Source organism: Neltuma alba, unplaced genomic scaffold (assembly GCF_004799145.2).
Source record: "Neltuma alba isolate B1F8T4 unplaced genomic scaffold, ASM479914v2 tig00012154_pilon, whole genome shotgun sequence".
Lineage (NCBI taxonomy): Eukaryota > Viridiplantae > Streptophyta > Magnoliopsida > Fabales > Fabaceae > Neltuma > Neltuma alba.
This window is the reverse complement of record NW_021636702.1, coordinates 124,072-152,067: the sequence shown is the minus strand read 5'-3', so window position 1 is coordinate 152,067 and position 27,996 is coordinate 124,072. Positions and strand designations below refer to the sequence as shown.

General features: G+C 37.0%; 5 protein-coding genes and 1 non-coding gene across 8 annotated transcripts; 4 read left to right on the top strand and 2 right to left on the bottom strand.

The window, feature by feature from the left end:
- Positions 1–2,515: 2,515 nt before the first annotated feature.
- LOC114723769 (protein JINGUBANG) lies at positions 2,516–4,487 on the bottom strand. Its single transcript, XM_028910005.1, has one exon. The coding sequence runs from the start codon at positions 4,346–4,348 to the stop codon at positions 2,828–2,830; it is 1,521 nt and encodes a 506-aa protein (XP_028765838.1). The 5' UTR covers positions 4,349–4,487; the 3' UTR covers positions 2,516–2,827.
- A 471-nt stretch (positions 4,488–4,958) lies between these two features.
- LOC114723773 (CASP-like protein 5C1) lies at positions 4,959–24,529 on the top strand. 3 transcript variants are annotated; one of them, XM_028910010.1, is made up of 5 exons: positions 4,959–4,970; positions 7,276–7,281; positions 22,916–23,276; positions 23,824–23,956; positions 24,089–24,529. In XM_028910010.1, the coding sequence occupies exons 3-5, from the start codon at positions 23,146–23,148 to the stop codon at positions 24,281–24,283; spliced, it is 459 nt and encodes a 152-aa protein (XP_028765843.1). In that variant the 5' UTR covers positions 4,959–4,970; positions 7,276–7,281; positions 22,916–23,145; the 3' UTR covers positions 24,284–24,529. The 3 variants fall into 3 exon arrangements, with proteins under 3 accessions (XP_028765843.1, XP_028765842.1, XP_028765844.1); XM_028910011.1 differs by lacking the exons at positions 4,959–4,970; positions 7,276–7,281 and adding an exon at positions 22,855–22,871 and having other exon boundaries at positions 22,973–23,276; XM_028910009.1 differs by lacking the exons at positions 4,959–4,970; positions 7,276–7,281 and having other exon boundaries at positions 22,820–23,276.
- LOC114723771 (proteasome assembly chaperone 2) lies at positions 11,760–14,585 on the top strand. Its single transcript, XM_028910007.1, has 7 exons — positions 11,760–11,879; positions 12,150–12,315; positions 12,438–12,496; positions 12,922–13,040; positions 13,219–13,456; positions 13,831–13,945; positions 14,154–14,585. Exons 1-7 carry the CDS (start codon positions 11,808–11,810, stop codon positions 14,231–14,233), a joined length of 849 nt encoding a protein of 282 aa, XP_028765840.1. The 5' UTR covers positions 11,760–11,807; the 3' UTR covers positions 14,234–14,585.
- On the top strand, positions 16,754–19,281 carry LOC114723770 (allene oxide synthase). The gene is made up of 2 exons (XM_028910006.1): positions 16,754–17,485; positions 18,197–19,281. The coding sequence occupies exons 1-2, from the start codon at positions 16,825–16,827 to the stop codon at positions 18,994–18,996; spliced, it is 1,461 nt and encodes a 486-aa protein (XP_028765839.1). The 5' UTR covers positions 16,754–16,824; the 3' UTR covers positions 18,997–19,281.
- Positions 20,076–20,149, top strand: TRNAI-AAU (transfer RNA isoleucine (anticodon AAU)). Its single transcript has one exon. It is a non-coding gene; the product is annotated as a tRNA-Ile (tRNA).
- A 2,005-nt stretch (positions 24,530–26,534) lies between the features above and the next one.
- LOC114723749 (uncharacterized) lies at positions 26,535–27,263 on the bottom strand. Its single transcript, XM_028909981.1, has one exon. It carries the CDS (start codon positions 27,261–27,263, stop codon positions 26,535–26,537), a length of 729 nt encoding a protein of 242 aa, XP_028765814.1.
- Between the last annotated feature and the right edge of the window lie 733 nt (positions 27,264–27,996).

The following is a 27,996-nucleotide window of genomic DNA, read 5'->3' as shown; positions in this document are numbered from 1 at the left end:
CTTACTAAAATGAAAAGAAAATTATTAGTATTATTTCCGGTTCCTAATATAAAAACTAGTTTAATATTGAATTTGATCGTATATATAAAACTTTAATCTATTTGGTCTTTCATATTTATCTTTTTTTTTTTTAAATCGTTGTAGTAGTTGTATATGTTAAAAATTTTATCACATAGTAGTTTTAGCAAAGACATATGATTAGCAAATATATTTTAGAAAAGATACCACATATTTATTATAAATAATCAACTTAACAAACTTTTTTAATGTATTTAAATTAATCAGGTAGGTCTTATATTTGGATGTAGCGTCTTTTCGCTGAGCCACACATAAAAGACACATTCTTCCTTCTCAAAAGTTCATGTTCTTAATTAAATAGACGGTGGCTTCGCCTTACGGCAGTCTCCATCTCTTGTTCCATCCCTCTCCACAAACACACCCAGACACACACCCTATCGTCATACTACCTCCGATCCTAATTATAAGACCTAGTTGACTTATTTGAGGAGATTAAAGAAGTAAGTTAAGTTAGTTATTTGTAATAAATAAGTGTTGTCATTCCTAAAATATCCTTGTTAATTAAGTGTATTGGCTAGAACTATTATTATTAGAAGGATTATTTTGAAAAAAAATACATAAATATGAGAGACAAAATGGACTGGGGTCTTATAATTAGGACCAAACAAAAAGTCAAACGGGATATTATATTAAAGACCGGAGGTAGTATAATAATACACACATTTATAATCAGCCTTATGCATGTCCAAATGATATATGATGCCTGCATGGGCATGAATTATATATTCTGCTAAATTGGCTCTTGGGATGTCAAAAATAATGTGCTTATTATCAGGAGTGAAATTTCGAATGCCATCATCTTAAGCAATTAATGGCAATTCCCTCTGCACCTTACTGGCCTCCTCCTCACGTATAAGCGATTAACTTGTCAGTCGCATTGTTTAGCACCTCAAGCTAAGAGACGACATTGTTGGGTGCTTCTTTAATTTGTTACTAGCAATTCTAGAAATGAGGCATTATCTATGTACGTATATAGGAAATATATATACTACTTTCAGTCCTAATTATAAAATCTTATTTGTAGTCTACAAATAAAGTCAGTATATATATATTGGGGGAGTGTATGTGGAAAGTTTTCCTAAACCACAATCATGCATAGAATGTTGGGCTCCTAAACAGGTCACTTTCTTCTGAATTGGCAAGTTGATGAGGCAACATCTCGACCATTATCATTAAGTGATGGTTCTCAAGTGGCCATATCTCTCCCAGTGCCTGCCTTTTATTTTCAGTCTTCACCATCACGAGACGTATAGCTGAGCTAAGACGGCCTTCCTTTCTTCGGGATTTTTAGGAAGCCATCTAACTTGGTAACGAAGAAAACGAAAAGCTGCCCAGCAGATCAACACACAGACCAAAACGTCGTTTTGCTATCTGTGTCCTGTCCACGTGTCAGGCCTCTATTAGTCCCTTTGTCTCAGGGCACTACTGCTCTCTTTCCACGTCCCCTTCCGTCTCACTACCTCCCAAAATTCCCTCCCCCTTTTTAAGGCAAACCCGACTGTCCATCCGTTGTTTTTCCAACCAAACTCCCGAAAATATCACATATTCATATCAAAATGATTCATTTTTCATTCGAAAAAAACATCCCTATCTTAACTGTCTTATCACTAAAACTATATATAGTTGGTTGGATAATAATGCCTGCGAATAATCTTATTATATTCATGATTTGATACCATTATCTTCTCCTCTTTTTCTTTTATAACTCAAGGTATTCTAAAATTATTTTGGACTTGAGGCTAAATTTCTGTTGAGTTGGGAGTATTAAGATTAAAGTCTTTTCAATAAGTGTATTTTCAAAGATTTAAACTTGTATTTTCCTTTTCATCAGGTAAAACTGCTTATTATCTCAATCAATAAGTTGTTCTTTCCTATGTTTTTTATTAGTATATGCAAATGATTATTTGATTTTATATAACTTGCTTTCTTCTGCAACCAAAACTATAATTTCTGTAAGTCTCTTTTATTACATTATTTGTATATCTATATACATGGTATCCATATAACCTGTTCCAAAATAATTTTCACTTTAGGTTTTCAAGGCATCATTAATTGTTGGTTATCTTGCCTTCAATTAGTTAATGAGAAGTATTTGCCCTAAAACATTACAATAAATAAGGAATTTTTAAAAAAGATACTCTTATATTTAGGGCCGGAAGAATATTAAAGTTAAAATTTTGTTTATTTCTTAACATGCATGTGCGCGCGCATCACTCTCAAATGACAATTATTTTGAAAGGAATAGACCATAAATTTCAGTAGCACTATCATGAAGAACTCCATATTTAACTGAAAAATATGAGCCCTCAAAGTTTAGTTAAAAATCAAATTACTGTCCATAGTTACATACTTACCTCTGCCCTCACTCACACGCACGCACTTCTGAGAGCTTTTTGTACGTTATTTTTTTCCTCCCATTAATGAAAATAAGATAATGTGGGCGAACATTGCTGCTGAATATATAATTATAGCGAGGCTAACAATTCTCAAGAAGTATCTTACAAAAACTAAACATATTATTGAGGCATGCATTTTGTGAAGATAAAAATACATAACCCTATTTTCCTTGAAAGTTCTTTTTTTTTTTTTTTTAACCTAATCAAACGCGAGAAGGATGATTAGGGAAAGTTGTGCGAAGCATTGACGGACAGGCGACCCCAACGAAACGGACACACTACTCTAGCCCTCTATTTTTATCTAGCTCCGCGTGATTCCACGTCCATGCAAAGAGCGTGATTGCCACTTATCCTCAATAATTCTCACGTTGAAAGTGCCACCTGTCATTAATTCCTCCCGGTGGAGAGGAGCCGCTGGCTTTATTCACTAATCCTTGGAACATCCTCAACTCTGGCACGTGCTCTGATACGCGCCACACCTTCACTGAATTATCTAAGCTCCCTGTATACACTATCCATCTTCCTCCCTCCGTCGTAAGAACCCGATGATGATAATCCTGTCTGCATTTATCTTCTTCTGATGCTTCTGCTCTTTCTTCTTCCACCGCTATGCATTTGACAGGACCCGTGTGCCCCGTAAGAACCGAGAGGCACGAGTGCATTCCGCTCTCCTCTCGCTTCCACACGCATATGTTCTTATCGGCTGAGCCACTGAACACAAGGTTACCGCCGGCTGCAAGGCAGAGAACGGCGAGCTTATGACCTTTCAGAACACCACCGTGACACAGGTTGCCTTTTCCGTCTGCTTCCCAGAAGTTCAACAACCCGTCAGACGACCCACAATACACTACATTTGACTCGCGGTTCACTGCCAAGGCCGTCACGGCATTTTCCTGCCTGAGAAGAATACGATCTAGTAGGTGGTTTGTTTTCCCTTTTCCCACCATTTCTCTCTTCCACATCTTCACCGTACCGTCGGCGGATCCCGTGAAAACGAAGCCGTATAGCCCGGAGACCACCGAGTTCACGGCGTCATCGTGGGCGTGGATCGATTCCAAGCATTTTGAATCCGACAGCCTCCAAACCTTGAGCGTCTTGTCCCAGGAGCCTGAGTATAACAGCCCTTGATCTTCCACCAGGCTTAAACTGGAAACGGCATCAAAATGCTTGATTTTAACCTTGTTCTTTCGCCGCCGGACTTCGACATAGTTCTTGGGATTCATCGAGCTTTTCAAGTAATCCTTTAAAGTAGGCAAACTCCCGATTCGTTTGTAAGAGTTGGGATTCTTTTGCGTAAACTTCCACACTCTGATTTTCCCATCCTGGTGTCCCGTAAAAATCTTGTCGCCAGAAATCACGATGGCCTTCACCAGTCCACTGTTCGATTTGAAACCAGCGAAATCCTTTAAATTCTTCCACACCCTGATGTTTTTGCTATCGGAACCGGTGTACAACAAATCGTCAGAGACGGCGAGGGAATATATGTGCCCTTCTTCACGCACGAGCGAGCCGATGAGGCCATTAGGTGGAAAGCCATCGTATTCGTGGAAACCAGGAGGAGCGACCGAGGGTGATGAGAGGAACCAGGGAGATTTGGAGTAGGGAGAGGTGGCGGGTGCTTGGTGGCTCCAGGGAGACATCAAGTAAGGCGAACTATTGTCGCTGGAGAAGGCGTTTTCGGGGCCCCCGGTGGCTGCATCGACGTTGCTGTGGCGCTGGTGATGATGGGAGAAGTCGTCATCGACGGAGAAGTCGTGGGCGCCGATGGTGAAAAGCGAGGTGGGGTCGGAGTGCAAGAGGGACCCGAATTTTGGACGTTGAAAGTTGGTTTTCTCCACTGTCATGGTGGTAGCACCACCGGTTTGGTTTGTCATCCAGATCCAACAAAGGAAAATGAACGAACAGAAGCTGTAACACAGAGGCGGAGAGAGATAGGTAGAGAGAGTTTGGGAGATTGGTTGGACGTTGAAGAGGCGTTTTGTGGCGCTGAGGAAAGTTGGGAGAGAAGATCGAGGGTGGGTATATATAGAAAGAAATGGGAAGGAATGAAACAGTTCGGTATCAAATTGAAAGAGAAGATGAAGGACACGTGGTCTGATCAAGGGACAACGGAGCGGGAAAGCGGGTATGCCGCTCACTGAATGATCTCAAAATGGAGGGAGGCTTTCTTAACTACTACTTTAAATCTGTGGCGCCTTTTCAGATTTCCCTCGGCTTCACACGCTATTGAGGGCACAAAATTAAATTAAAATATCTTTTTTTTTTTTGTCTAAAATCTAAGCATTTAAATACCGTGAAATACTTTATTTTATTTGACCTATAGGAGTCTAGGTACAACATATACCTACGTTGTTTAATTTTATGTGCGTAATTTTAACTGAGAGGCAGAATGAGAATTAGCCAAACCGTGAGATTCATGAATCATGATTAGCACGTGAGGAAGAATATAACGATACCGCGTTTAGAATGTTGACATCGTAACGTACTATAAAACATGTATGGTCTTGTCAAAATCTAGAAAGGCTCATCACTTTTTGGTACCAGTAAAAGAGATCGATTGCGTAACTGATCTGTGCTGCTCATGCTTCACGTTTCGCCATTTTGGTCAATTTTAACGTTACCTATTTTCATCCTTCAATTCCCTTCGCCTCTTTCAGGGATTATATATATTGACTTTATGACTGCTCAACAGCGTATGATTGATCCTTTTATTTATATTTTGCCATAAATATTCAACCCTCTATATCTTTTTTTTTTAAATTAGTATTAAAATTACAATGTGCATCATCAAAATAAGATTATCTGATCGCGTATATATATGCTATGAGCCAGTAACTAATTAATAATTATGGTTTTGTTTGGGTCTCCGTCTCGTCATGATACCCTTTCCACGCGGAAAGCCACCAAAGTATCCATCCAATTTTGCCACGTAGCATGGTGGGGATCATGTCGTCCAATGGGATTTTGACACGAGTGGCCGCAAAAATTGGGTCCACAAAAGCATTAGCTTGGCGGACGCGAGCCTAATCATCACCACCTCACACAAAGATAATGTTGGGAACAAAAATGAATGGGTCTCCAGAACGGCCTTAAAAAAAACAAAGGAAAATGGCTGTGCAGGCTGAAGAAGAAATGAAGCATCAATCGTATACAAAATAATGAAATTGATGTGTCCCACATGGCATCAGACTTACAACAACTATTCCCACAAAGAAATTAAAGATAACTATATAGTATTTTCAGTCATTAATATAAAAATTACATAATTAATTTAAAAATATTAAAAAAATTAGTTAAGTTCGTTGTTTATAATAAAAATGGACAGTATTCCTAAATTAGCCGACTGCCTTTCCATTATCTCTACCTTATTTGAATTGTGTACTAGTTGCATAGCATCGTTTGATAGAAGTTAGGGCACACTGATATTGCCTTGCAGACATATTTTGTGCCAAATCGGTACTTATATATGTCTAAGGCTTATAAGAACATGTGGGCCACAAGTTGTTAATGAGGATAGACTAAATTATGATACATGATGTGATATGAATTTATGTATATATAATTTATATTTATATATAACGTTAGAAAGGTTCATGCCATGACTCCTGCCTGGCTCTTTCCCCAACAAGCAAGCTAATCATATGTTAATCAAACATTTTAAATTTGTCCACTTCTATTATCGCAGCAAAAAAATTGTACTATTGAAAAAAAGAACTTATTATTTTCATGTCAACATGATTAGATGCGATATTTTGTGCCTGCTTACACCAGAGCACGAACTTTCCCCTTGTGGGAAAAGAGCCCAATTCGGCATATAGAGATATTCTTGGCAAATCACATCAACAACAATATAATTCAACGCATTTTGAAATAGCAAGTGATACGATTATTCTTTTTATTAAAAAATTGTTAACTTATGGTTTTTATCCTAAAGTACTTGTACAGACATTATACTATATTATCTTATTTGGAATGAAATGATTTACTGTCCTAATTTGATTAGGACCAATCATCCTTAATCTTTTTACGGAGTACAGTTTGTTTTTTTTTTTTTTAAAAAAGGATATGTTAAAGTATATATGTTAGTGAAAGATAAGAAAAGGGTATAAATTTCAATACAATTTAGTATGAATTCCGATAACCGGTTAGAAAATTACTCTTCCAGTCCTTAATAGAGGACCCAATTGTTGAGTTAGTTTTGATCCTAAAGATAAGATTCATTTCTTATATTTATGAATTTTCTCTAAATTACCTGTACGGATACTCCCTCAATCATAATCAAATAAAAGAGGAAGATGAGGTATTAAGAAAGATGATTATGGTATTTTAAGAAAAATGTATCATATTTCTTATAATTAATTAACTCACTTAACTTTCTTAATCTAATCAAATTAATTAAATGGGTCTTATATTAAGGAGTATTTGGTAGTTGGAAGGTAACAAAGTTTCAAAGGAGGTTACCTTCGCAGCAAGCTTTTCTTCAATGTGCGTTGGCAAACAATTTCGCCAACGGGTCGACTTCATTCAATATAGCAAACCATTCTACGATTTTATTTTTTTTTTTAAAAAAAAGGGGTATGTGGCGGAGCACGTACAAGGGGCGAGTAAACGCGATTGGGTCAATTTGATGGACACGGAAATGCTAGTGTGAATATAGGACTGGAATCTGCCCCAGATGCATGAACATGGCGTCAGATTGGATACGCGCGCGGGGGTCCTATTGTGGAGCGTGATTAAATTAATCAATCTAGTACCTTATTCTGGACGACCTCAACTTCTACGTGTCGCCAAAAACAGCCAGGCCAAGGTTTTTGACCAACGTCATTAACCTACATATGTCAGTATGACTTCTATATTCATGATGCATCTTCCAAATGTTCTTATACTAGACACTTGGCTAAATCTCCCATCTTCCTTCCATCTTAATCTTACTCTGCACGGATTTTCTTTTTTTTTTACCCTTTTTCTCTTAGTTTTTAAATCTCCTATAGACCCCCCCCCAATCGAATCATGTACTATATAGGTTTTCATATTATAACTAGCGTTATGATACAGTTTTACCCAGCTCATCCATATAATCATATATTCCGATGCCTTAATTAAATTACTCCAGACTCTTGTACTAGTATGTATAAGGGTTTTATATTTAGAATCGAAGGAGTAATTAAATAATTAATTGCTCTTATTTATCTTCTGCTGTGTCTATCCTTGTTATTAAAAATTGCACATTTGAACATGGAACCTCAAGAATATGCTTTCTTCATCCCACCATGAAGAACAAAATATATATGCCGGTAATCACTAATAGTAATTGCTGATTAATTATAATCGATATATAGCAGGTTAAGGACTTATCTAAACCAAATTATACATCTGCTTTCTTCATTTTTACTATTGTTAGCAAAAAGACAAAATTTATTTAGTTTAGATATTGCGGCTGGCATGTCTCTCAAGGTTCAAACAGGTTGATTATGCTGGTGCAAAAAATATTCTCACGTAATGCTATACTTTAATTAGTGGCAACCTATATTATCTAACAACATGGCAGGATTACATAAAGTAGTTGCATTAAAAATTGTTTAAACCCCAGCAAGGTCTGAGTGCTGATTATTTAGACGAGGGCATGTGTATTCGGCTATAGCTAGGTTAAAAGCTACCATCCATCGCACCCACCACGTACACACATGCAGACACATAATATATAGACAAATTACACAGATGGCACAAAAATAGTCATTAGATGATGTTATGATGAGAGAGTTTGGAGCAAAATTTCTCTAACCTTGCTTGCTGTTCATCAGGCATACAACCAATCTTATCCTCACATTATTTAATGTTTCTTTTGAATAAGTTAAAACTTTGGAGGATCTAACGCACAGAGCTTGTTTATATTAATCTGAAATTAAGAAATTGGTTTAACTTTAGGCCAAACAATTTATATAAGCTTAGATTATCTTGAATTGCGCCTTCTTTCATTTCAGAACACACGAACATATGGACAATCATAAAGACCAGCATAAAAAAAGTGAGCTGTCTGGTCTTTTTGCGTGTATTCGGGGTAAGTTTAAATTCAATATTGACCACACACACACACACACAATATATATAGGGATGAACAAGACAAGTTGAAAAGTCTATACTTCAGCTCTCTGTGAACATCCCAATTTGCTGATTTGATGGCTATCATTCATGGCGATGTCTTTGTAGTGAACAGTTGGTCTGAGGAAGACAGCCCAGGTTGTGAACCATTCTGGTCATCGCCTGACACTGGGTAAGTTTCGTTGCCTCATTTATTCTTCTGGCCTACCTCGTTTGGTTTCATTACACACTCTCTGCAATCCAATGCATACTATTTGTGGCTTCCATATGTTCGCAAACAGTTGTCAACGGAATGACCGTCCTTGTGATGTGCCACCTTTTGTCCTCCTAAAATTACCAAAATGCCATTTTACGTGTATGTTTATATATACTACCTCCTATTATAAATATAAAAACTAGTTGAATGTCCTAAATATACGATTTTAATTCATTTTGTCTTCAAAATTTATAATGTGTTTTCAACAAATCTTTATTCATCGTATTATATTTTCACCTAAGTGTAGTTTTAATATATATGATTGAATAATGATAATTTAAATAAGTCAACACACATTTGTTATAAATAACTAACTTAACTAATTTTTTTAATCTCCTCAAATTAGTTATCTTACTCTTATATTAAGTAGCATAAGGTTTGTAATTAGATAGTCTTGTTTAAATATGGAAGTTGATGATACTGACGGCAACTATTTGTTTGAGCTAGTTCAATTATGATGTAAAAAGTAGTGTGTAAATGATTAAAGTCGTGCGCGCAGTTGGTTCTATACGTCAAGTTGATGAATGGCAGAAGGGAAATTTCCTCTAATTAGAAGAATAAATACTAACTTAATGAGATTATAAGCGAGATTAAACACACAACCTCACCGCTTAATTATAAGAAAGGATTATACCACGCTAAGCTATAAAATTATTATGAATGATAAAGAGAATTTAAATGAAGTGTTTGGTGAGGGGGTAGGGTCCAGTAGGAGGTTGATTGGAGCTGTATGAATGATTGATTCAGATGGTGGGAAACAAATATCAGAGAGGGAGAGCAATGGGAAGCAGATCTAGAAGGTGCTACATATGAACCCTACTTTGGTTAGTGCTGTACACTTGGCTTCCTTCTACACTCTCCGACCACTTACACAAGTGAAGCAGTCTTTGTGCTTTACCTCTATCCAAACAAACCCCATAATATTCTCCATCCTTTACTAGTTATCCACAAATAAAATATCCCACATTCATCATGCAACTCCCTCTTCTCACATCATCCACCCATCACCTTATTATTCACAACACCATCTATCATTTATATCCTCTCTTCTTTTTCTTTTACAATCACCTTCTAATTTTTAATACAAAAGGTATTTAATTAGTTTGAGCAGATTAAGAAATCAAATAAATAAACTAATTATAACAAATATGACCCAATCCCCCTAAAATTCCTCCGTAAAATATTAGCTTATATATCAATTTATAAGTTAGCTAAAATGGTTTAAGAAAAAAATAAAAAAAATAATGAATATATATGGGAGAGAAAGTAAATTCTAGATCTTACATTTAAAATAAACTCAATAGCCCAGCTAATTATTATATTGGAGATAAGAGGGAGTATTATTTATTATAATGATTTAGATGCAAATTAATACTACTTTTGAATCCAATGTGAAGGACATATATATGTAACTCTCGGACCTTAAATTAATGTGAAGAGGATTGATTAATTATATGTGTCTAAGTATTGATGAATTAATTAAAAGATTAGATTTTTATAATACTGATTTAGTTTTTGGTGGCTCTTCTTTGGATAGCCCATCTGGGGCTTGCTTAGTGTCTGCATATGTGCTCTTAATGGATTAATTGCCGGGTCGATCATCATTCATGTGGGATAATTATTATTGTAGGATAAGCCTCTTAGCTTTGATGACAACGGAGGGGTTGACATAATTCATTCAACAGATTCTAGACTTAGCTGTGGCTATATGTATACGTGTCTGGTCCTGTGCAATACCAACTTCAGCTTGAGGTTATTATCAGACGATAATGTTGGCATGTGTCTCTATGATTATGCAATTTCTAGAGATCTATCATAATCCCTTCTAATTATCTCACTTATCTCCTCAGTTATTTAATATTACATTAACACACCATTTGAAGCCCATGTACCTTAGTCACCATGATGACAAGTGTGCATAAATGAGTATAAATAAGTTGGACCAAGTTTCAAATCCGTTTACATTTAGTATCCAACAGTATTTTCAATAGGATTTTATTTAATCAAAAGATACCTATACACAGCAAATGGAGAAAAAAAAAGTTGGATATTTTACCTCCAATTGAACGATACGGATACCTCTGTTTCGCCAAAAAAGCTAGATACTTCACCACTTGTATAAATTATTTACATATCACTAAGCGTTTTTTCCCTATTCGGTATTGGTAAAGTAAAAATAATAAGGCACAGTATGCGTTAGCGGTTCCTGTGCATTTGTATGAATCATGAAATCGTGGTGTATACATTTTTTTATTTGTAAATAATATAAGTTTTTATAGATTAACATTGATGATTATCTCATTTAATTTTATAGATAAACTTTTTTTCTCCTCATCTTACTAATCAAACACATATTATAAAAAGCTAAAATGCAAGTCCTGTGCTTCGCTTGGAGTTTAAAATGAGCAATAAACCTTGTGCATGAATGGTTTACAAATGATGTAATTTTTTAAATAAATTGATACATATAAATGTATAGATTTATAATTATACGGATTGAATGTGAGCAAGCATCGCTAAACCGTCAAAGAAAGATATAATATCGAACACAATTTCAATATACCATTGTAATCATAAATTTTTTTGTTTTTTGTTTTTTGGGGGGGGGGATGCGGACCTTTATTTTGTTTTTCACTGTTCTGTGGATACTTGATGCCTTGATGGGTATCCGCCCACTTTATTTTTGGATTATTCTCTCACAAAATGACCCGGCGTATTTTATATATCGGCTTATCTCGGGTCGCTTCATTAACTGGGCTCTTGTAGGCCCAATCTGGAGAATACAAACTTACAAGAAATTCCAAAATAGAAAGCCCAGCTTGGTAAGAACGAGCCCAAAAGCTCAATCTTTCGAAGTTCAAATGGCAACAAAAGCAGGAGGTTTTGTACCCACCAAAAAAAAAAAAAAAAAGGGAAAAAAGAGGGGAACAAAAGCAGGAAGTTTAACCTGTCTGTCAAGAAAGTAGCAAATTTCGGCAATGGCATCGAGGATGGAGTTCGTTCCCGAAGAAGGCAAGCACCTTCATGAAGATTGCTCCACTTTGATTTTGGTTCGTATGATTTTCTAGGGTTTCTCCGATTCTTTTCTATTTAAGTTCAAATTAATTGAATTCATTTCCTCACCTTCCCTGTCCATGAGCTATGAGTCTTTCGAAGAATTTACTAATTTGATTGTGTTTCACCCTTATGTGCTTCTAACCAAGCGGGCGAATCAAGAAGATATAAAAATTGTGGTTCACTGTTAGGGAAATCGTGGGACTGGCTCACCTTTTCTTACTTTGGTTCTATCATTTCATTAATGCTAATATTTCTGTGTTTAGCCTTCCTTGTCAATTGGGAATGTGGGGCAGCTAGCTGCTGACCTTTTAGTTTCATCATTGGGATCAGAACGAGTAGGATATTTGGATGATCCTTATGTTCTCCCTTGTGTTGGGAATGATGCTTACGGACCAGTTCCTCAAGGCGACCTTGCGCTTTCTCTTGAAGGTGATTCTTACCTTATTCTTTTGGTTTTGAGTTTTGACTGGTGACAGTTTTAATACATGCATTAAAATTCTAGCGCTAAAAATAGCCAACTCTTTCTTATTGCCTTTTTACTGGGTTTGCAGTTTATGATTCTCCTCCTAATGCGCTCACTATTATCCAACAGAGATCCCCAGTCGTTAAGGTATCACTCGAGCCCAAATCCTCTCGTTTAAATTGATTCCATTGAATATCGTCATCTCTTTCAGGGTTTCACATTTTAGCTTTAACATGATTCACTACTGACTGGTGCTTTTAAGCATGCACATTCTGGATATCATGACTGTCCCGTTACGCATCCAAGCTCGTCTACGACATGCATATCCATTTTACTGAAGATCTGAGGAATGTTATGCATGACTTTCACCTCATTTTCTGTTTCAAAGCTAACATGGACTTACTGCTTGCTTTATAATTTAGCTTACTATTGTTCTTCTTGTGTCTATGCTTTGCTTCGCCTTGATGATAGTTTCACTCTTGATGTATAGATCCTTTTATCACCCTAACTGGCACCAGTAATTTGGAGTGGAGAGGGAAAATTTTTTAAATTTTATGTCTTCATTGGAGCAGGGTATGATGCTTGAATTTGCAAAGAACTTGTCTGATTTTGTTGCTGTTTGTGGAAAGAAGCATATTGTTTTGCTCTCCAGCTTAGACTTTGGGAAGTGGAAAAGAGTTGACATGTCAAGGTACACCCTTCTGATGCATTGCACTTTGTTTGTCGTTAAAATTATAGCTTTGTCAAGACCATATCTTAACTGAATCACCTTGACAATATTGTAATTTGCAAGAATCCAGCCATGTAATATCATTAGCAACTGCAAACTGCATCGTATTTAATATCTGATATGTATACTATCTCTTTAGTGGTTTGCAGATATATTACCTCTCTAGTGCCAGCGGGGATGGAGTGGATGAAAAGTGTGAACAACTTGGGTGGAAGAAACTTCAGGAATACGACCCTTCTCAGAAGCATTGGAAATATCTTAGCGATTTTGCTGAAGGAAATGCAACTGGGGAAGAAATCTCTCCTTTAGAGGATGAATTGGAAGAAGAAAATTATTATGCTAGCTTGCCTTTTGCTGCTCTTTTTTCTCTTCTCAAGGTAATTTTTGTTGTTGTACTTATTTATAAATTTTCTTTCTTTTAGAAATACTTGTCATCTAGAAACAATGTTATTTTATCCGCCTTTTGCTTTCTGGTTTGTGCAATACATTTGTTTAAAGCTTTAGACCCTTGTCATGATCAACTTACAATGTCAGTGATGGTGAAATCTAGCAGCTGCTCGTGTAGTACTGTGTTATGGATTATATACTTACGAATGCACTCCTTCGCTTGAACTAAATAAATAAAGAAATAAAAAGGGGGTTACTTCTTGCGGAGAAAGTACTTTATGAACAATATGAACTTGAAGTTATGTTTGCATGTGGCTGAAAGCTTACAGGTCAGCTGATCAACAGCTTTATTTTCTTGTGTTAGGCCAAAGGTTTGAAGGTGACTTGCCTGTTATGTTATTGTTCAGAGGGTGACAACACGGCTGATGCTTATCAGTTAGCCGACGCTGCATGCAAACTCCTTACACTGAATCCCAGTGGTGAGCTTTATTTATTTGTTTCAAATAATTTGATGTTTTCACTCTGATTCACTTCAATTAGCAACAGGCCATACTCAACTTAAATGTCTCCCCATACAACCTGATTTAGAACTTCATTTCAATATTTCTTGCGTTCAAACCATATTGTGTCTGCTAGCAAAATGTACTCACTCTTACATCAGTATATTTCATGTAATTGCTTCTTCAGGAAGTGGTGCTGATAAATGGCGTGTTCCCCTCTCTTGGATGACTGTATACGGACCGCCTCCAGAGTTGTCCATCTTCTGAGACTAGATTGGCATAATAGTGAGACAGACTCAGAGTGATGGAGGGTGCAGGTTGGAGGAACTGGCCGTGGACTAGTATAGTCAAGGGAGCACACCATCGGCTCAAACACATTTTTTCCAAGTGAGATCTTGTGAAGTATGTAACCTTTAATACGCTGTTTTCCCATTTAACTACTGACAAGAAGGTTGTGCGTTGATATTTCACATCGTCTGTATTTGCTTTGTTATGTTGCTAACAAGTTAAACATAGAAGCTTGGTGAATCAAAATTCAGTAATCCCTAGGCATCTTTACTTAGCACTCTATGGTACTCAATCAATTATTTTTGGGGCACAGTTTACATCCGAGTCATGACTTTTTCTGATCCCCTTTTTTTATTATTCATTTGATGAAATATATGATTGTGGGATTTTAAATTGCAAGCTTGAATGCTTCATCCGATAAATAATTTCATGGTAAAAGTTGTTATATGATATTATGCCCCCAAAAAAATTATATGAAGTTAAATATTTGTAATAATGTTTTTCATTAAAGACCTTTAATAGAATTATTGAGTTTTAAGCTGGAATAACCACAGTAAGAAATAAGGGGAGGGCTTTTTTTTTGGGGTTTTGATCATGGGATCAAAGGATTGATGATACTCTTTTATTGGGTTTGGCCCAAGTCTTACTTGAATTGGGTGTGGGTCTTGTTTTAACTTTTAAGCCATTATGTGCCCAAAAACATTGTCTATTTTCTCGGCATACAATGTCTTGACATTGTATTGTGAGTTGCGTTTGACAAATTACAAGTTATTTCTATTGAGAAGATTAGGACTAGGTATTTAATTCTTAATCTGAAGAGTGTTGCCCAAAGAAAATCTGACCTGTGGAAGGTATTAAAAATGGTTTGCTTTGTAAATGACCCGAAAATGCCATAACGACAATATAACAGTTTAGTTTTGGATAGACTCTTCCAGTCTAGAATTCAACTGGGGAGTTGATGTTAATTAAATAGATAAAATTTATTTTATATGTTTATCAGTTTTTTTTTTTAAATTAATCATATTGATATTCCTTCAATAATAACTAAGTATGAGGGAGGGAGGGAGGGAGGAAATTAAGAAAAATACTGAAGATGTTTTAGAAAAAAATACCATATTAACTAATTTAGTTAACACTCTTAATCTACTTAAATTAATTAATTAGATGAAGCCACTCATAGCTGTCTAGGTCGTTGAATTTTGATGCGTGCATTATTACCTGAGTATCATATCATATTGTCGGCAACGACTTTCAATTAGTTTAATTTATGGAAGAATGACCAAAGCTGAACAAATATTTAATTCAACGCCCTTATAGACTCATGGGCTTGATTAATTATTGATACATTTACTAAAAATGGTGGGAAGTCACACCGTTATGATCTCAATAATATCCATCCCAATAATAGCAAAGAACCGTTTTAGTTGTTTGTTTCGGTGGACAAACACGTCATCTCTCTATTTGCCTATATGCCTTTCCTTGCTTTCCTACTTTCTTTCTCAATTACTCTGATGTTACATCTAAGCAATTATTCTCCCACTACATTTAATTCATTACATGCAATTACCCATATGAATAGTGCTCGCTAATCAAATTTCATTTTCTTATTTTCTGCACAATTTCTTTTTTATTAAAAATCCACACAGAGGATATCACCAAATCGTGCGACTAATCCTAACAGCTTGGGATTATAATTACAAGTACAATTAAACCCACGACTTCTTATTTATTGAGGAATATTCATGCCACTAAGTTACGAGATCATTTCCTTTGAAAATGGGCTTATATGTAAATATATCAACTTTTAGGAAATTGAACAGTCGTGAGTTTCTTTTTCTTTTCTCCTTCAGGGCAACGCCGTGTATTTAATTCTACTCTTGCGAGGAGACACGTGTCCAAGACTATTCTCCCGGCGTGCATGTTTACCAAGGGAAACTTCCAAAACAATAAAAAAGCGACGTCCGAAGGGCAAAATGCATGAATTTATAACTGGAAAGACGGCTCCAGTGAAGAATTGCCTTCCTTCATTGGAGGATCAGGACAGACTCATTCAAGAGAAAGGAAAACAGCCCACTTTGAAAAAGACGCATGCATGAGCAGATTTTAAAATCATAAACTATAAATTCTTTTGTCCAAATGTGAGAAATTCGGTTAAAAATCCCTGTTTGAAACATAATTAGAGATAAATTTATACTTTTACCCTAATCTCAAGTGTTTTTTAATAACATATAGCCATGTGTACACAGTTTAAAAAAATAAAATAAAATAAAACGCAATGATCACGTGTGATTGAAAAATTAAAGATAATCAATATAAATCGCTGCGAAAGGTTGGTCCGCCGATCACATGGGCTAGATTTTCCCATATATTTTTTTTCTCTTGATGATTAAAGAGAAATAAAATATTGTTAAAAAAGGGCAATGGAATCAGACAAATGATGTAATAATAGGTATCCAACAAAGATTCATCATCCTCCCAAATGCTAAAATCGATCACGTTGCATTTCGGGCCGCCTTCTTCTTTATTTTAATCGACTTCGTTCGCTATTTCATCACTGAGAATTCCAAACTATGTCTTCTTCAACCTCAGATCACTGCCATTCCGATTCTAAGCTCCCACTGAGACCAATCCCCGGCGGCTATGGCCTCCCCTTGTTCGGAGCCATCGCCGACAGATTCGATTTCTTCTACAACCAAGGCCGTGAAAAGTTCTTCTCCTCTCGGATCCAGAAGTACAACTCCACCGTGTTCCGAACCAACATGCCGCCCGGCCCTTTCAACGCCTCTGATCCGAGAGTCGTCGCCGTCCTCGACGCTGCCAGCTTCTCCGTCCTCTTCGACACGTCGAAAGTCGAGAAGCGCGACGTCTTCACCGGAACTTACATGCCGTCTACCGCCTTCACCGGCGGCTACCGTGTCTGCCCCTACCTGGATCCGTCGGAACAAAAGCACCAACAAATCAAGAGCTTCTTGTTCTCTCTCCTCTCATCCCGGCATGGCCAGGTAATTCCGCTCCTCCGGAGCCACTTGTCAGAGCTGTTTCAGAAGGTGGAAGACAAGATTTCTGACAAAGGGCAGGCGCAATTCAACTCCATCAGCGACAACGAGCTCTTTAACTTCATATTTCGCTACTACTGTGGAAAAGACCCGGCCCACACAAATCTCGGCTCGTGTGGCTCCAAACTATTTGATCTCTGGGTTTTGCCGCAGCTTCTTCCAGTGGGTTCTGCAGGTTAAACTCTTCTTCTTCTTTTTTTTTTTTAAATATTTATTTACTTCGGTTTCATCTGTTTTTCGCTTACATAACAAATGAATCGGTTGACTTCATTTGAAAAAAAAAAGGACAAATAAATCGGTTTCTTCTAAAGTTGTGGTGAAATCTCATTTCTTCGATCCGAATTCTTTTTTGCTTAAGTTGTTTTTACAGGAGATTGGAAAGGTTACTTCCACTTATTCCCTCTCTCAGGCAATTTGATGCGTAATAAATCAAACTCTCAGTTTTATTAAATTTAATTGATTTCAGTAATGCGTATATTTAACAGAGAAGTGTCATTATTAAAATAAATTATTGTCTGTAAACTAGTAGTTAAAACTTAAAATCCACGCTCATCATTTGATCAAATTTCTTTATTTAACAACAGTCATCATGCACAAATAATAAACAGATACTTTTTTTTCCCCATCAACATAACTAAATATCATTCTCAATTGTTTGTTAAAATAGCACATGGTTTACTTAATTTGAGGACAATGTTTCCTTTCAATGGCCAGGAAGAAAATGTATAACTTTTGGATTGGAAAACAATCTCACAAATATCAGGAAAAGGCGAAAGTAAAAGAGTCATATCAATGGACCCTTTTAATTTGTAGCGTAGTTCGTTTATTTTGATAAATGTCTTTTTGTGGAACAGTTTAATTCAGTCTACTTCATTTTACCATGCAGGTCTGCCATGGTACTTTTTCCCCATCAACGTGGTGGAAGACTTCCTGCTCCATACGGTGCCGTTTCCTGGCTGGTCCCTAAAGTGGGACCACAACAAGCTCTACAAAGCCATCTTCTCATCCGCCACGGAAGCACTGGATCAAGCCCCGAGCTTCGGCGTGACCAAAGAAGAAGCCTGCAACAACCTCCTCTTCGTGCTGGGCTTCAACAGCTACGGCGGGCTCAAGATAGTGGTTCCCACCCTCATGAAGTGGGTGGGATCAGCTGGGGAGGGTCTACACAAGAGACTAGCTGAAGAAATCAGGAGCGTGGTTAAAGACGAAGGCGGGGTCACCTACAACGCGTTAGAGAAGATGCCATTGGCCAAGTCAGTGGTGTGGGAGACGCTTAGAATAGAGCCTCCCGTACCGTACCAGTACGGGAAGGCGAAGCGAGACATGATCATAGAAAGCCACGAGAAAGCATTTGAAGTGAAGAAAGGGGAAATGATATTTGGGTTCCAACCATTTGCCACCAAAGATGCAAAGGTGTTTGAGGACGCAGAGAAGTTCATAGGGGACAGGTTCTTGGGCGAAGGAGAGAGATTGCTCAAGTACGTGTATTGGTCGAATGGGAGGGAAACAGAGGATCCAACCCCAGAGAACAAGCAGTGTCCGGGCAAGGATCTGGTGGTGCTCATCCTGAGGGTAATTCTGGTGGAACTCTTCCTACGATACGATACGTTTGAGGTGGAAATTGGAAGCCCGACCATCGGCCCCACCGTTACCGTGAAGTCCTTGACGAAGGCCACCACCTCTTAATAATAACTCACTCTTGTTAGTTGTTATAGCTAGGAGGGCCGGATTATTATGGCATGGCACATGCAAGTGTCTCTGTGAATCTAGTTTGAGTTGAACTGATGTTTCTTTGTAGTCATTGCTTGTGGCCACGTGATGTTCTTTTGTGTTGTTTCTTCCAATATAATTAAGATGACTGGATAGATATATTCTGGATTATGTATATGGACAAGCCGGAGCGAAATTAGAATTCCTGGAAAATGTAATAATGTTATCTTGTTGAAAACTAGCGTGGAGGGTTTTCATTTCCACCTCTTTTACATCTATCAAATTCTTAAAAGCTTGCAAGTTTGGAGAAGCTCTAGTAGCCGTTGCCATTTTGGAAACAGACAAGACATATTTCAAAGCTGAAAAGTGGAGAAAGATTGCCCGCAAGTTGGGCAAAACTAGCCAATAATAAAACAGGACAAGTTAGACTGGATTTGCTAGCTTTTAATAAATTGTCTTTTTGTTAATGAGGTAGCTTGCCTTGGCCTCCGTGTCTGCCATGTAAAATTGTTAGCTTGGGGTATCCTCTTCTAGTGATAGGGTTGGCAATATATATGCGTAGGAATGCTTATCCGCTTCGTCAACGCATGACAGCGACTGAAGGTAAAAGAGAATGAAATGGAGCAGAGAGGGACAAAATTTCACTCTGTTTGGATTTAAACGTTTAGGTTTAGTAATAAGGAAGGATATTGGTTCTAATATACTTTTCTGATCCTATTTATAAGGTGCAAAGAAAAAAATTTTCTTAGTCTCATTTATAAGTTTCTATATTAAATTTTTAGCATCAATATATTATTTTATCATTTATTTATTATAGTTATTTTTTAAAAAGTGTACATATTAAATAGGGATAAAATTAAAAAATTATTATATTTTAATAAACAATTAATATAGTTTAAAGTCTTTTTATTTATTAAAAGTGCTCTATAAATAAAATTAAAGGAGTAATTTGGCGGAAAAAAAAAAAGGAGGGCTAATTTGCAGTGAGTGGATGGGGTCAACCGTAGCTGAAAGATTTGTTAATATATTTTACAATTTGACCAGCCAATCTCAACGGCCTATTAGCTCAGTTGGTTAGAGCGTCGTGCTAATAACGCGAAGGTCGCAGGTTCGAGACCTGCATGGGCCAGTTCTTTTTTCCCCCCTCTCCTGCACCCTTCAACCGTCTTCAATTCTACGATTTGATCCCCACTCCCTCTGACGCGATAAACACTGCCGAAAGAAAATTAGTTTCACCCGTTGATTGTGATGGTTACCATTTTCAAAAACATTCTTGCTTTATTTCAGGTCTTACCAACTTTTTTGAGCCACCCTGGTGTTTACAAAGTTGGAAATCATTTATCAGTATTTCTATGTAAAATTTAGAACTTGTTGAATTACGTGGTTGTATTGTGAAAAGGCAGCATCTTTATGCATTATTTTCGATGCTTTCATGAAGAGCTTCTGTCAGTGAGAGTGTTAATGAAGGACACCAAACTAAATATAAATTAAGAAGAGAAAATTATATTTTTCATGGCATTAATGTCCTCAGAAAATTTGTCCTGTATTCGCTAAATGTGACTGTGAGTGCTCAATAATACATTTAAATAGATTAGCCACAACTCACAAGCGAGTTCAAGAATAGGCTTTTTAATCACGAGGGAAGGATTTTATAGCTTGGATGACCTGAAGAAAGAGGTGGAAAATTGACAAAGAAGTATTTCTTTGTGCCTCTAAGTTAAGAAGTTTATTTCTCCTTGGCATCATAAAAAGTAGATGGAGGGTGCTCCTATAAAAGAATTACTATTAACTTGGGTCACTCTGTTGTTGACATCAGATAACTGTGAAATAAAAACACTGCTCTGATCTTAAGAAGTATCAGTATTATTTTACTACTATTCATCGTTAGAACTTCAAAGTCAACTTGCCGACAGCATTTGTTAACCTTCACTTTGGTGGTGGGCGAGCATGATAAAGACATTCTTATCTCCCATGTTAAATAGTTTACGAGCATCAAGTGATTACAGATGGTCACCTAACTGATTAAGCTCTAAAGATTCTGCACTAGCTGTCATAAGTGATCGTGGTGAAATAGATTGTTATGGCTATGGCTATATTGGCGTTACAGTTATGAGTGAATCTTGATGTGAATTCTTTTCAGCAAAATAGCGTCCATGCTCTTCTATTCCTTTTGGTATCTTAGTCAAGACTTGGTGATTTCTGAGGATGCCTTGGCCGTTTAATTCTTTAGTGATCCTGATCATCTCTGGTGCTGCTCTTTCTACACATTCCACGACAACAACGGCTCAGATCTTCTTGTGGATATGGAACAATGGCTCAATTATTCGACTACGTACCATGGTTATGTAACAGTTAAAAACAAGGTCATGGCATGTTCCTCCTTTCTTTCCCCGAGTTTAATCGTATCAAATACCATCTGGGATGTGACCAAATATCTTGTGGATATGGAACATCATTCTAATGTCAAGTCTTTTGTGTTTCTTTTCTGCCCTATCAGATCATGATTTTCATAACACATAGGATTCGTTTGGATCAAGGTCGATGCTTGTTGGAGAGGCAGAACTTTTATTCAGGGCTGGTTGGGAGAGCAGGGCTCATGCTCTTAAGTTTGGATCCACTGAGGGTTTCCTGAAGAAAAGAGTGAGACTGACTGAAACTCAGCCTTCTGCTGTCCAAAAATTTTGGATCGTTTATATTACCTTCAACTTGTGACAAAGTGACCCAAACAGATATAAGCTGTTGTGTATAAAATAAGATTCAAAGTATTAACTAACTCGTAGTTTTACTTTGTGTTACCTCCTTTGAAATCTGTGATTGCCTAGACACATTCTTGTAAACAGCAGACAGTGAAACCATATGAATAAATTCCTGTAAACAGTAGACAGTGAAACCATATGAACCTGGTGAGAAAAAACAGCCAAGTCCATCCCTAGTTTATCATCACTTTCCCAAGAACATTGGGGGTCATTAGGGTAGGACACGTGGCAAATACAAGGTCATTCTTTTAGAAAGCACTGGTGTGGTCTTTTATAAACTGTTGCTTTGACTGAACTTAGAGTTTGGTTAAATCAAACATTACATGAGAAGTGCTTTGTGTTCCACTAATACCCCATGGTCCCACCCACATACATAGTGCTCTCTCCTTGTCCCTAACATGTTAACCACCGTTCAAATCCAGGAATATAAAACGTTCAATTAGAGCATCAACTAAAGAAAGCACTTTAGTATCACCTTTTTATTAAAAACAGGCTTGTCTCTTGTTACCATGTTTTCTTATATTTTTATTGTACTGGGGATTGAACTCCTAATTCTATCACTTATATTTTGTATACATAATGATGATGATACTAATTATTCAGTTTTAACTTCTAAAATTTTAAATCTTTGATTACTATGTTGGGCTCTTAATTGTACTTTTTCCAAAAGAGCAAAGCAACCCACGTGTCAAGTTGTCAACTGTCAAGTCTATCATAATTATATAAACAACATTATTGCTCAACCAGCAAATCACAAAATAATAACATGGACTAGAGATTTGTGGATGAAAGTTGAGCACCTAAGAGCAATTGTTAAATCTAACATGAATATTTTTTTCATGACAATATTAGGTAATTTATTTTTTTTAAATGATTCTTTAACATATTATATGTTCATTAAAAAAAGTTGATGATAAAAATTTACAAAATCTTGCTTTTATCTTCTTTTTAGTGGCACCCACTTAGTCATGCCTCATGATACATTTAACAAATTTCTTCATTGCAATAGTCCAAATCTCCACCAAGAAACTTGCCGGACTACTACAAAGTATTTAAATGTTTGGGAAAGAGAGGTCTTAATTTCCATAAAGTACGGTAAGTTGGTTGTCTTCTTGGCACGTTTCATAGTTACTAGAAAGAGGAACAAACTGGTGAGAAATTTCTATGCATACCATTCTTGGGATTTGTGAGTACAGATCATATCAGAAGGTTTCAACTGATTACATAGGTGAGGGGCGTGGGCTATTATGGTTCTGAAATGAAAGGGAAAATTGATGGGGAAACACAAAGGAAGAAGAAAAGGCAAACCCTGAAATTGAAGTAGATTTAGATTCAGAACGTCTCATGCAACAAGAAGATAAAGAAGCGCATGGATGAATTACCCGGTTCTGTCGGTACCACTGCCAGCTTTAGTCTCAGGTTGGGTCAGACTATGTTCTCTTCTGCTTCTCTTCTCTTCATGTCTTTTGGAGTCGAATTCTACGGCTACACAGCTTTCTGGTACTTTCTTTTCGTTTTTTGCTATTTCACTGTGTGACCCTTGAGATTCCGGAGTCTTTAGGATCTTTGAAGTGCTTATAGTAAATGAGATCACAGAACAATTTAGCCATATATTAGCATGATCAATCGTCTAACCTTGAGTTTATTTATCTGATTACGCTTTTTGTTCTGTGGAATAGTTGATTTTATGCCTAGGCTAAGATTCTTAAACGTCTTCCAAAGCATGTTGATTCAATGTAGTGATGCCCATTTCCATGGCTGAGAAGTGATTGAACTCCTTAAGGTATTGTTTGGTATTCTTTTAGTTTTCAACTTCTGCTGCAGTTTGGTAACGAGGGATGAGACAGAAGGAAACTAAACTATGTCATTGTTCTTACCAACCAGAATCATAAACTATTAGTCTGGGAAAATTTAAAACTAAAATCCCTTTTACTCATAAAGGCAATGATCCGGATAAACTAACTTCTGCTTCTGTTCTTTGCTTTTCACATGCTCTGCATAAGTAATTTTGTTCCTGTGTTTTAACTTGGATCATCCCAAATCGCAGCTACTTGGTAACTATTATGGGTTTGGTCATACCTTGGAGTTTCACATTAGCATTGGTAGATGGATACTCTGTTCTCCTCAAATGTCCCATTCATCAGCCGGTAATACTGCTGATCATTGTTGTGGGAGATTGGGTATGTAGATTCTGATCATGTGGTTAAAATATTAGTAGAGAAAAGATTAAGTTCTGACAAGTTATATTTTCCTTAAAAAAAACTAGGAACATCGGAATTTTGATCAGAGTTGATTTAATAATTTTGTTGCAGGTGTTATCTGTTCTGACACTTGCAGCAGCATGCTCAACAGCGAGTGTTGTAGATCTGCTGATGCAGTCCCATGGTTCTTATTGCCCGTCCAAGTTTTGCAGCAGATACCAGATATCCGCAGTTATGGCGTTTCTGTCATGGCTTCTGTTATTAGCATCCTCCCTGTTCAACCTTTGGCTATTACCCTCCTTGTGATTCTCTTTTCGTTTATGATTTTTCTCCTTTCTGTGAAAATTTGTTCTTTTGTACATTATAGATTATAGAATTAGAAATTGCAGGGGCCAGCGTATGTGAAGATCGTTGTAATCTCAGAACTTTCATGTGAGAGAGAATCAAAGAATAGACAGAGAAGCTCTCATCGTCAAGAGCTGAATTGTATACGGGAGTGGAATGGTGTCACCTTAAAACCAAGTTTCAATAAAAGTTGTAAACCTCTTGAACCATACTACCCACTTTCTGAAATTCTGAGGTACGCACACAACTTACGAGGTTGAACGGTGCCAAAAAGTCGAGAAACTCGTCAAAATAGATGTGCAGACTCTTCATGCAGCCGGTTATTCGGAGATTATGTGTACCCAATCATGTTTAGTTCTGTCACAAACTATAAAGGGGAGCAAACATCAGCTGAATAAATGTGCAGTGATTCATGAATCATAATGGAGGCAATGTTCTGAAACCTGCAAATTCTCATGATCGCATCCCCACAGAGGAAAAGTTATCGTAAATATACAGTGAGAATTTTTTTTTTTTTTAAAAAAACCATCCCATTCTGCCTACGACAACAATACACAAAAATCAGAAAGAGAACGCCATTGAAATTTAGAAGTATCGTATGCAAATGGCTATGTCGCAATTGATCGAACACGGGATAGGAATTAGTTGAGCACGCGGCATATATAATACGTAGGAGGTGATTAATTAGCTTTCCGGAGTCGTCAATTTGGCATCAACCTTGCCGTTGACGCTTACACAAAGCAAAAGTTGAAAGCTGTGCTTCTGTCTCACTCTTTCTGCATATATAGCTTTCACCCTTTATGTCTTTGATTCTGAGTTTTGGCTTTTCTACTTCTTGGGGCATTTTGGGGCCACCGTTTTATTTTCTCAAAGAAATTTCGATCAAGGATTCAAACTATAAAATCTTAATCTGGTCTCTTTGCACCTCTTTTATAAAAAGAAATAAATAATTTAAATTGCACGAACCAAAACCCACAGTCAAGAACTCAAGATTAATAAATATGTTTGAGATTTATTTTCCTTTTTAAGAAATGCTCATATTGATTCTTTGACGGGGTAATTGAGCATATAAGTAAATGAGGGTAAAAAATGAACTTGTCAATAAATGCACCAGACAATGAGTATAAAAATGGGGGAATTGCAATCAACTCCAAGAAAAGATTACTAAAAAAAATCCTAATAACAACATAAAAAATTTGTAATAACAAGTTTCAGAATAAAAAATGACAATTTCAAATTTATTATTAAGATTTGTCAGTATTTTTTTTTTTGACCCATTGTAATTCTCCCTATAATAATAGTCTAATTCATAAAATACATAGATAAAACTCATGAATCAAATTAAACAAATTACTACTTCCTGTGGTTAATATAAGAGTTAGTTTGACTTTTAATTTCATTCCAAATATAAGATCTCAATTCATTTTGTCTCTCATATTTATTCATTTTTTCTAATTATTAGATAGTCCTTGTAATAGTTATATATGTTAAATGTTTTGTTATATAGTAGTTTTAGTCAATATATATTAGTAAAGATATTTTAAGGAAGACCATACATATTTATTACAAATAATTAACTTAACTAGTTTTTTTAATCTACTCAAATTAGTCAACTAGCTCTTATATTAAATACAGGAAGTAGTAACAAGTGGCTGTTGTACGTATGTCTGGAGATCTTGGTTATACTACCTAGTTCACATGTTGTAGATGTAATGCCCTTTCCTGTAACTTTTATATCTTACTTCATCCTAAATATTGGAACTGCTGGCTTAGTTTTGACCGTAAGACCTTGATTAATTTGTTGGCAAAAAAATTTTATTTTATCTTTCACATTTATTTATTTTTAAACTAATTTGTATATATAATCAAAGACGTGAGAGTATCTCAGGGATTATGTCAATTTTATTGGGAATTAAGTAATTTATTCAACTTTTTTAACTTGGCTAGTTCTTCCGATCCGTTAAGGAGGAGGCTATATCAAATATCAAATTATACAGGGTGTGCGTGTGAAGATGAGTTGATGAGTAAATGAGGAAGCTTTTAATTTTTCCAGATTCTTGAGTTATATAACCCAGCAGTGCAGTTCCCTGATCAGAAACAGGAAAGGGGAAACTTGTTGAGCAAATTACAGCGGGATGGCATGCTACCACTTCATCTCCTACGTACATACTGATCAACCGATTCACCACGAAGCAACCCTTCAATGGCTTCATCAACCTCGTGACATCAGTGATCCCACAACCCCAGCTATGAGAACTGTCGGATCTCCCAGCACCGCCGATATCACAAACTGCACTGCCAGACCGGCGATCTCACAGCACTTCTTTACCTTCCCCTTACTCCTTCCACTACTGCCATGGCTGCTCTGAAGCGTGTTCTTCAGCCTCGGAATCCTCGCCGTCCCCGATCCCTTCCCCTTATTGCTTTCCATATATATCTCATACCAACTCTCCACCAGCATCTCCCTCACACACGCCACATGTAGATTGTACTTCTTGCAATTCGATCTGTAACTCCAGCTTCGTCCCTTTCGCCCGCACCGATGGCACGCCGAGCTCACCTTCCTGTACAGATACAGCTTTATTTCTCCGTCGTCCAGCACCATTGGCAGCTTCGCGCAGCACGGGTGAAGATCGAACCCGCACGATCCGCAGTGGTACACGAATCCGCTCACGTCCTTCTCGCACGCGTTACAGTAACGCGCCATCTCCCCCGGCGGGCGGCTCAGGAACTGGAACGAACATTTCCTGTAGAACGGGTGGCTGATCGACGGCGGAGGTACGGCGCAATGGACGTGGAGATCATAATCGCAGATGGAACATTTGTATCGTGATCCTATGCCGACTTCCTTACAACCATCGCATTTGAATGGGATTTCTGAGTACTCGAATCTGAGCTTGTGCTCTGGGTGGCTGAAGTGGGATATCTCGCTGTATTTCATGACCGTGTTTCAGAGAATTGCCCCAGGAGGAGGAGGAGTGCATGAAGATGAAGAAGAGGTATTTGTATTTATATACGAATTTAATTGGACTTGATTACTGGGAGGCTACGGAATGGGGGATTTGAAGATTGGGGCTTAGGTTTGATTTTGTGTGGCTTGTGGATGAAGCAACTGGAAAAGAATTATGCCTGCTGATGAGATGATAATGAAGGAAGTTCCTGGGAATTTCGGTGTCAACAAGAAGGGAGAGAGGGAGACATACTAGGCATGTTGATGAGTCACGTCCCACGAGGAGAATATATACGAACTTTTAAGTTTTCCATGATCTTGTAACCCGCTAATCGGTAAACCTTAATTACCACCACGTTTTAATTATTATCTCCTATTCTAAATATAAGATGTATTACTAGATCTTATATTTATATTTAGAACTGTAGGTAGTATTTTGTAACCTAGTGTAGTGTATGAGATTATTGATTCATCTGCTATATAAAAAAAACTAATGATTTCTTCCTCCTTAAGGTGTTTGTGCAAGCCATCTTGAGTTGGTAAAAAGATGTGTTAATTTACTTAGAGCTTTTTAATTCCAACCTTTAAATATACAATTGTACTAAGTATTTATTGAGATAGCTTACTGCTCTTTTGGTCTGAGTGTCTGACCCACCTTGATCTAAATTAGTTGGAATTCGACTCTTGATATCAGTGTTTTTTGGCACAAAAACGAGTGTCTATA

What these genes read in the sequence shown, in the direction of transcription:
- LOC114723769 (XM_028910005.1), bottom strand. Translation starts at nt 4,348, where the DNA reads ATGACAAACCAAACCGGTGGTGCTACCACCATGACAGTGGAGAAAACC.
- LOC114723771 (XM_028910007.1), top strand. Translation starts at nt 11,808, where the DNA reads ATGGCATCGAGGATGGAGTTCGTTCCCGAAGAAGGCAAGCACCTTCAT. An exon ending in CCTTGCGCTTTCTCTTGAAG is followed by an intron (nt 12,316 to 12,437) that starts GTGATTCTTACC and finishes CTGGGTTTGCAG; the next exon opens with TTTATGATTCTCCTCCTAAT. An exon ending in AGAGATCCCCAGTCGTTAAG is followed by an intron (nt 12,497 to 12,921) that starts GTATCACTCGAG and finishes TCATTGGAGCAG; the next exon opens with GGTATGATGCTTGAATTTGC.
- LOC114723770 (XM_028910006.1), top strand. Translation starts at nt 16,825, where the DNA reads ATGTCTTCTTCAACCTCAGATCACTGCCATTCCGATTCTAAGCTCCCA. An exon ending in TCTTCCAGTGGGTTCTGCAG is followed by an intron (nt 17,486 to 18,196) that starts GTTAAACTCTTC and finishes TTTACCATGCAG; the next exon opens with GTCTGCCATGGTACTTTTTC.
- LOC114723773 (XM_028910010.1), top strand. Translation starts at nt 23,146, where the DNA reads ATGGATGAATTACCCGGTTCTGTCGGTACCACTGCCAGCTTTAGTCTC. An exon ending in TACGGCTACACAGCTTTCTG is followed by an intron (nt 23,277 to 23,823) that starts GTACTTTCTTTT and finishes CCCAAATCGCAG; the next exon opens with CTACTTGGTAACTATTATGG. An exon ending in TCATTGTTGTGGGAGATTGG is followed by an intron (nt 23,957 to 24,088) that starts GTATGTAGATTC and finishes ATTTTGTTGCAG; the next exon opens with GTGTTATCTGTTCTGACACT.
- LOC114723749 (XM_028909981.1), bottom strand. Translation starts at nt 27,263, where the DNA reads ATGAAATACAGCGAGATATCCCACTTCAGCCACCCAGAGCACAAGCTC.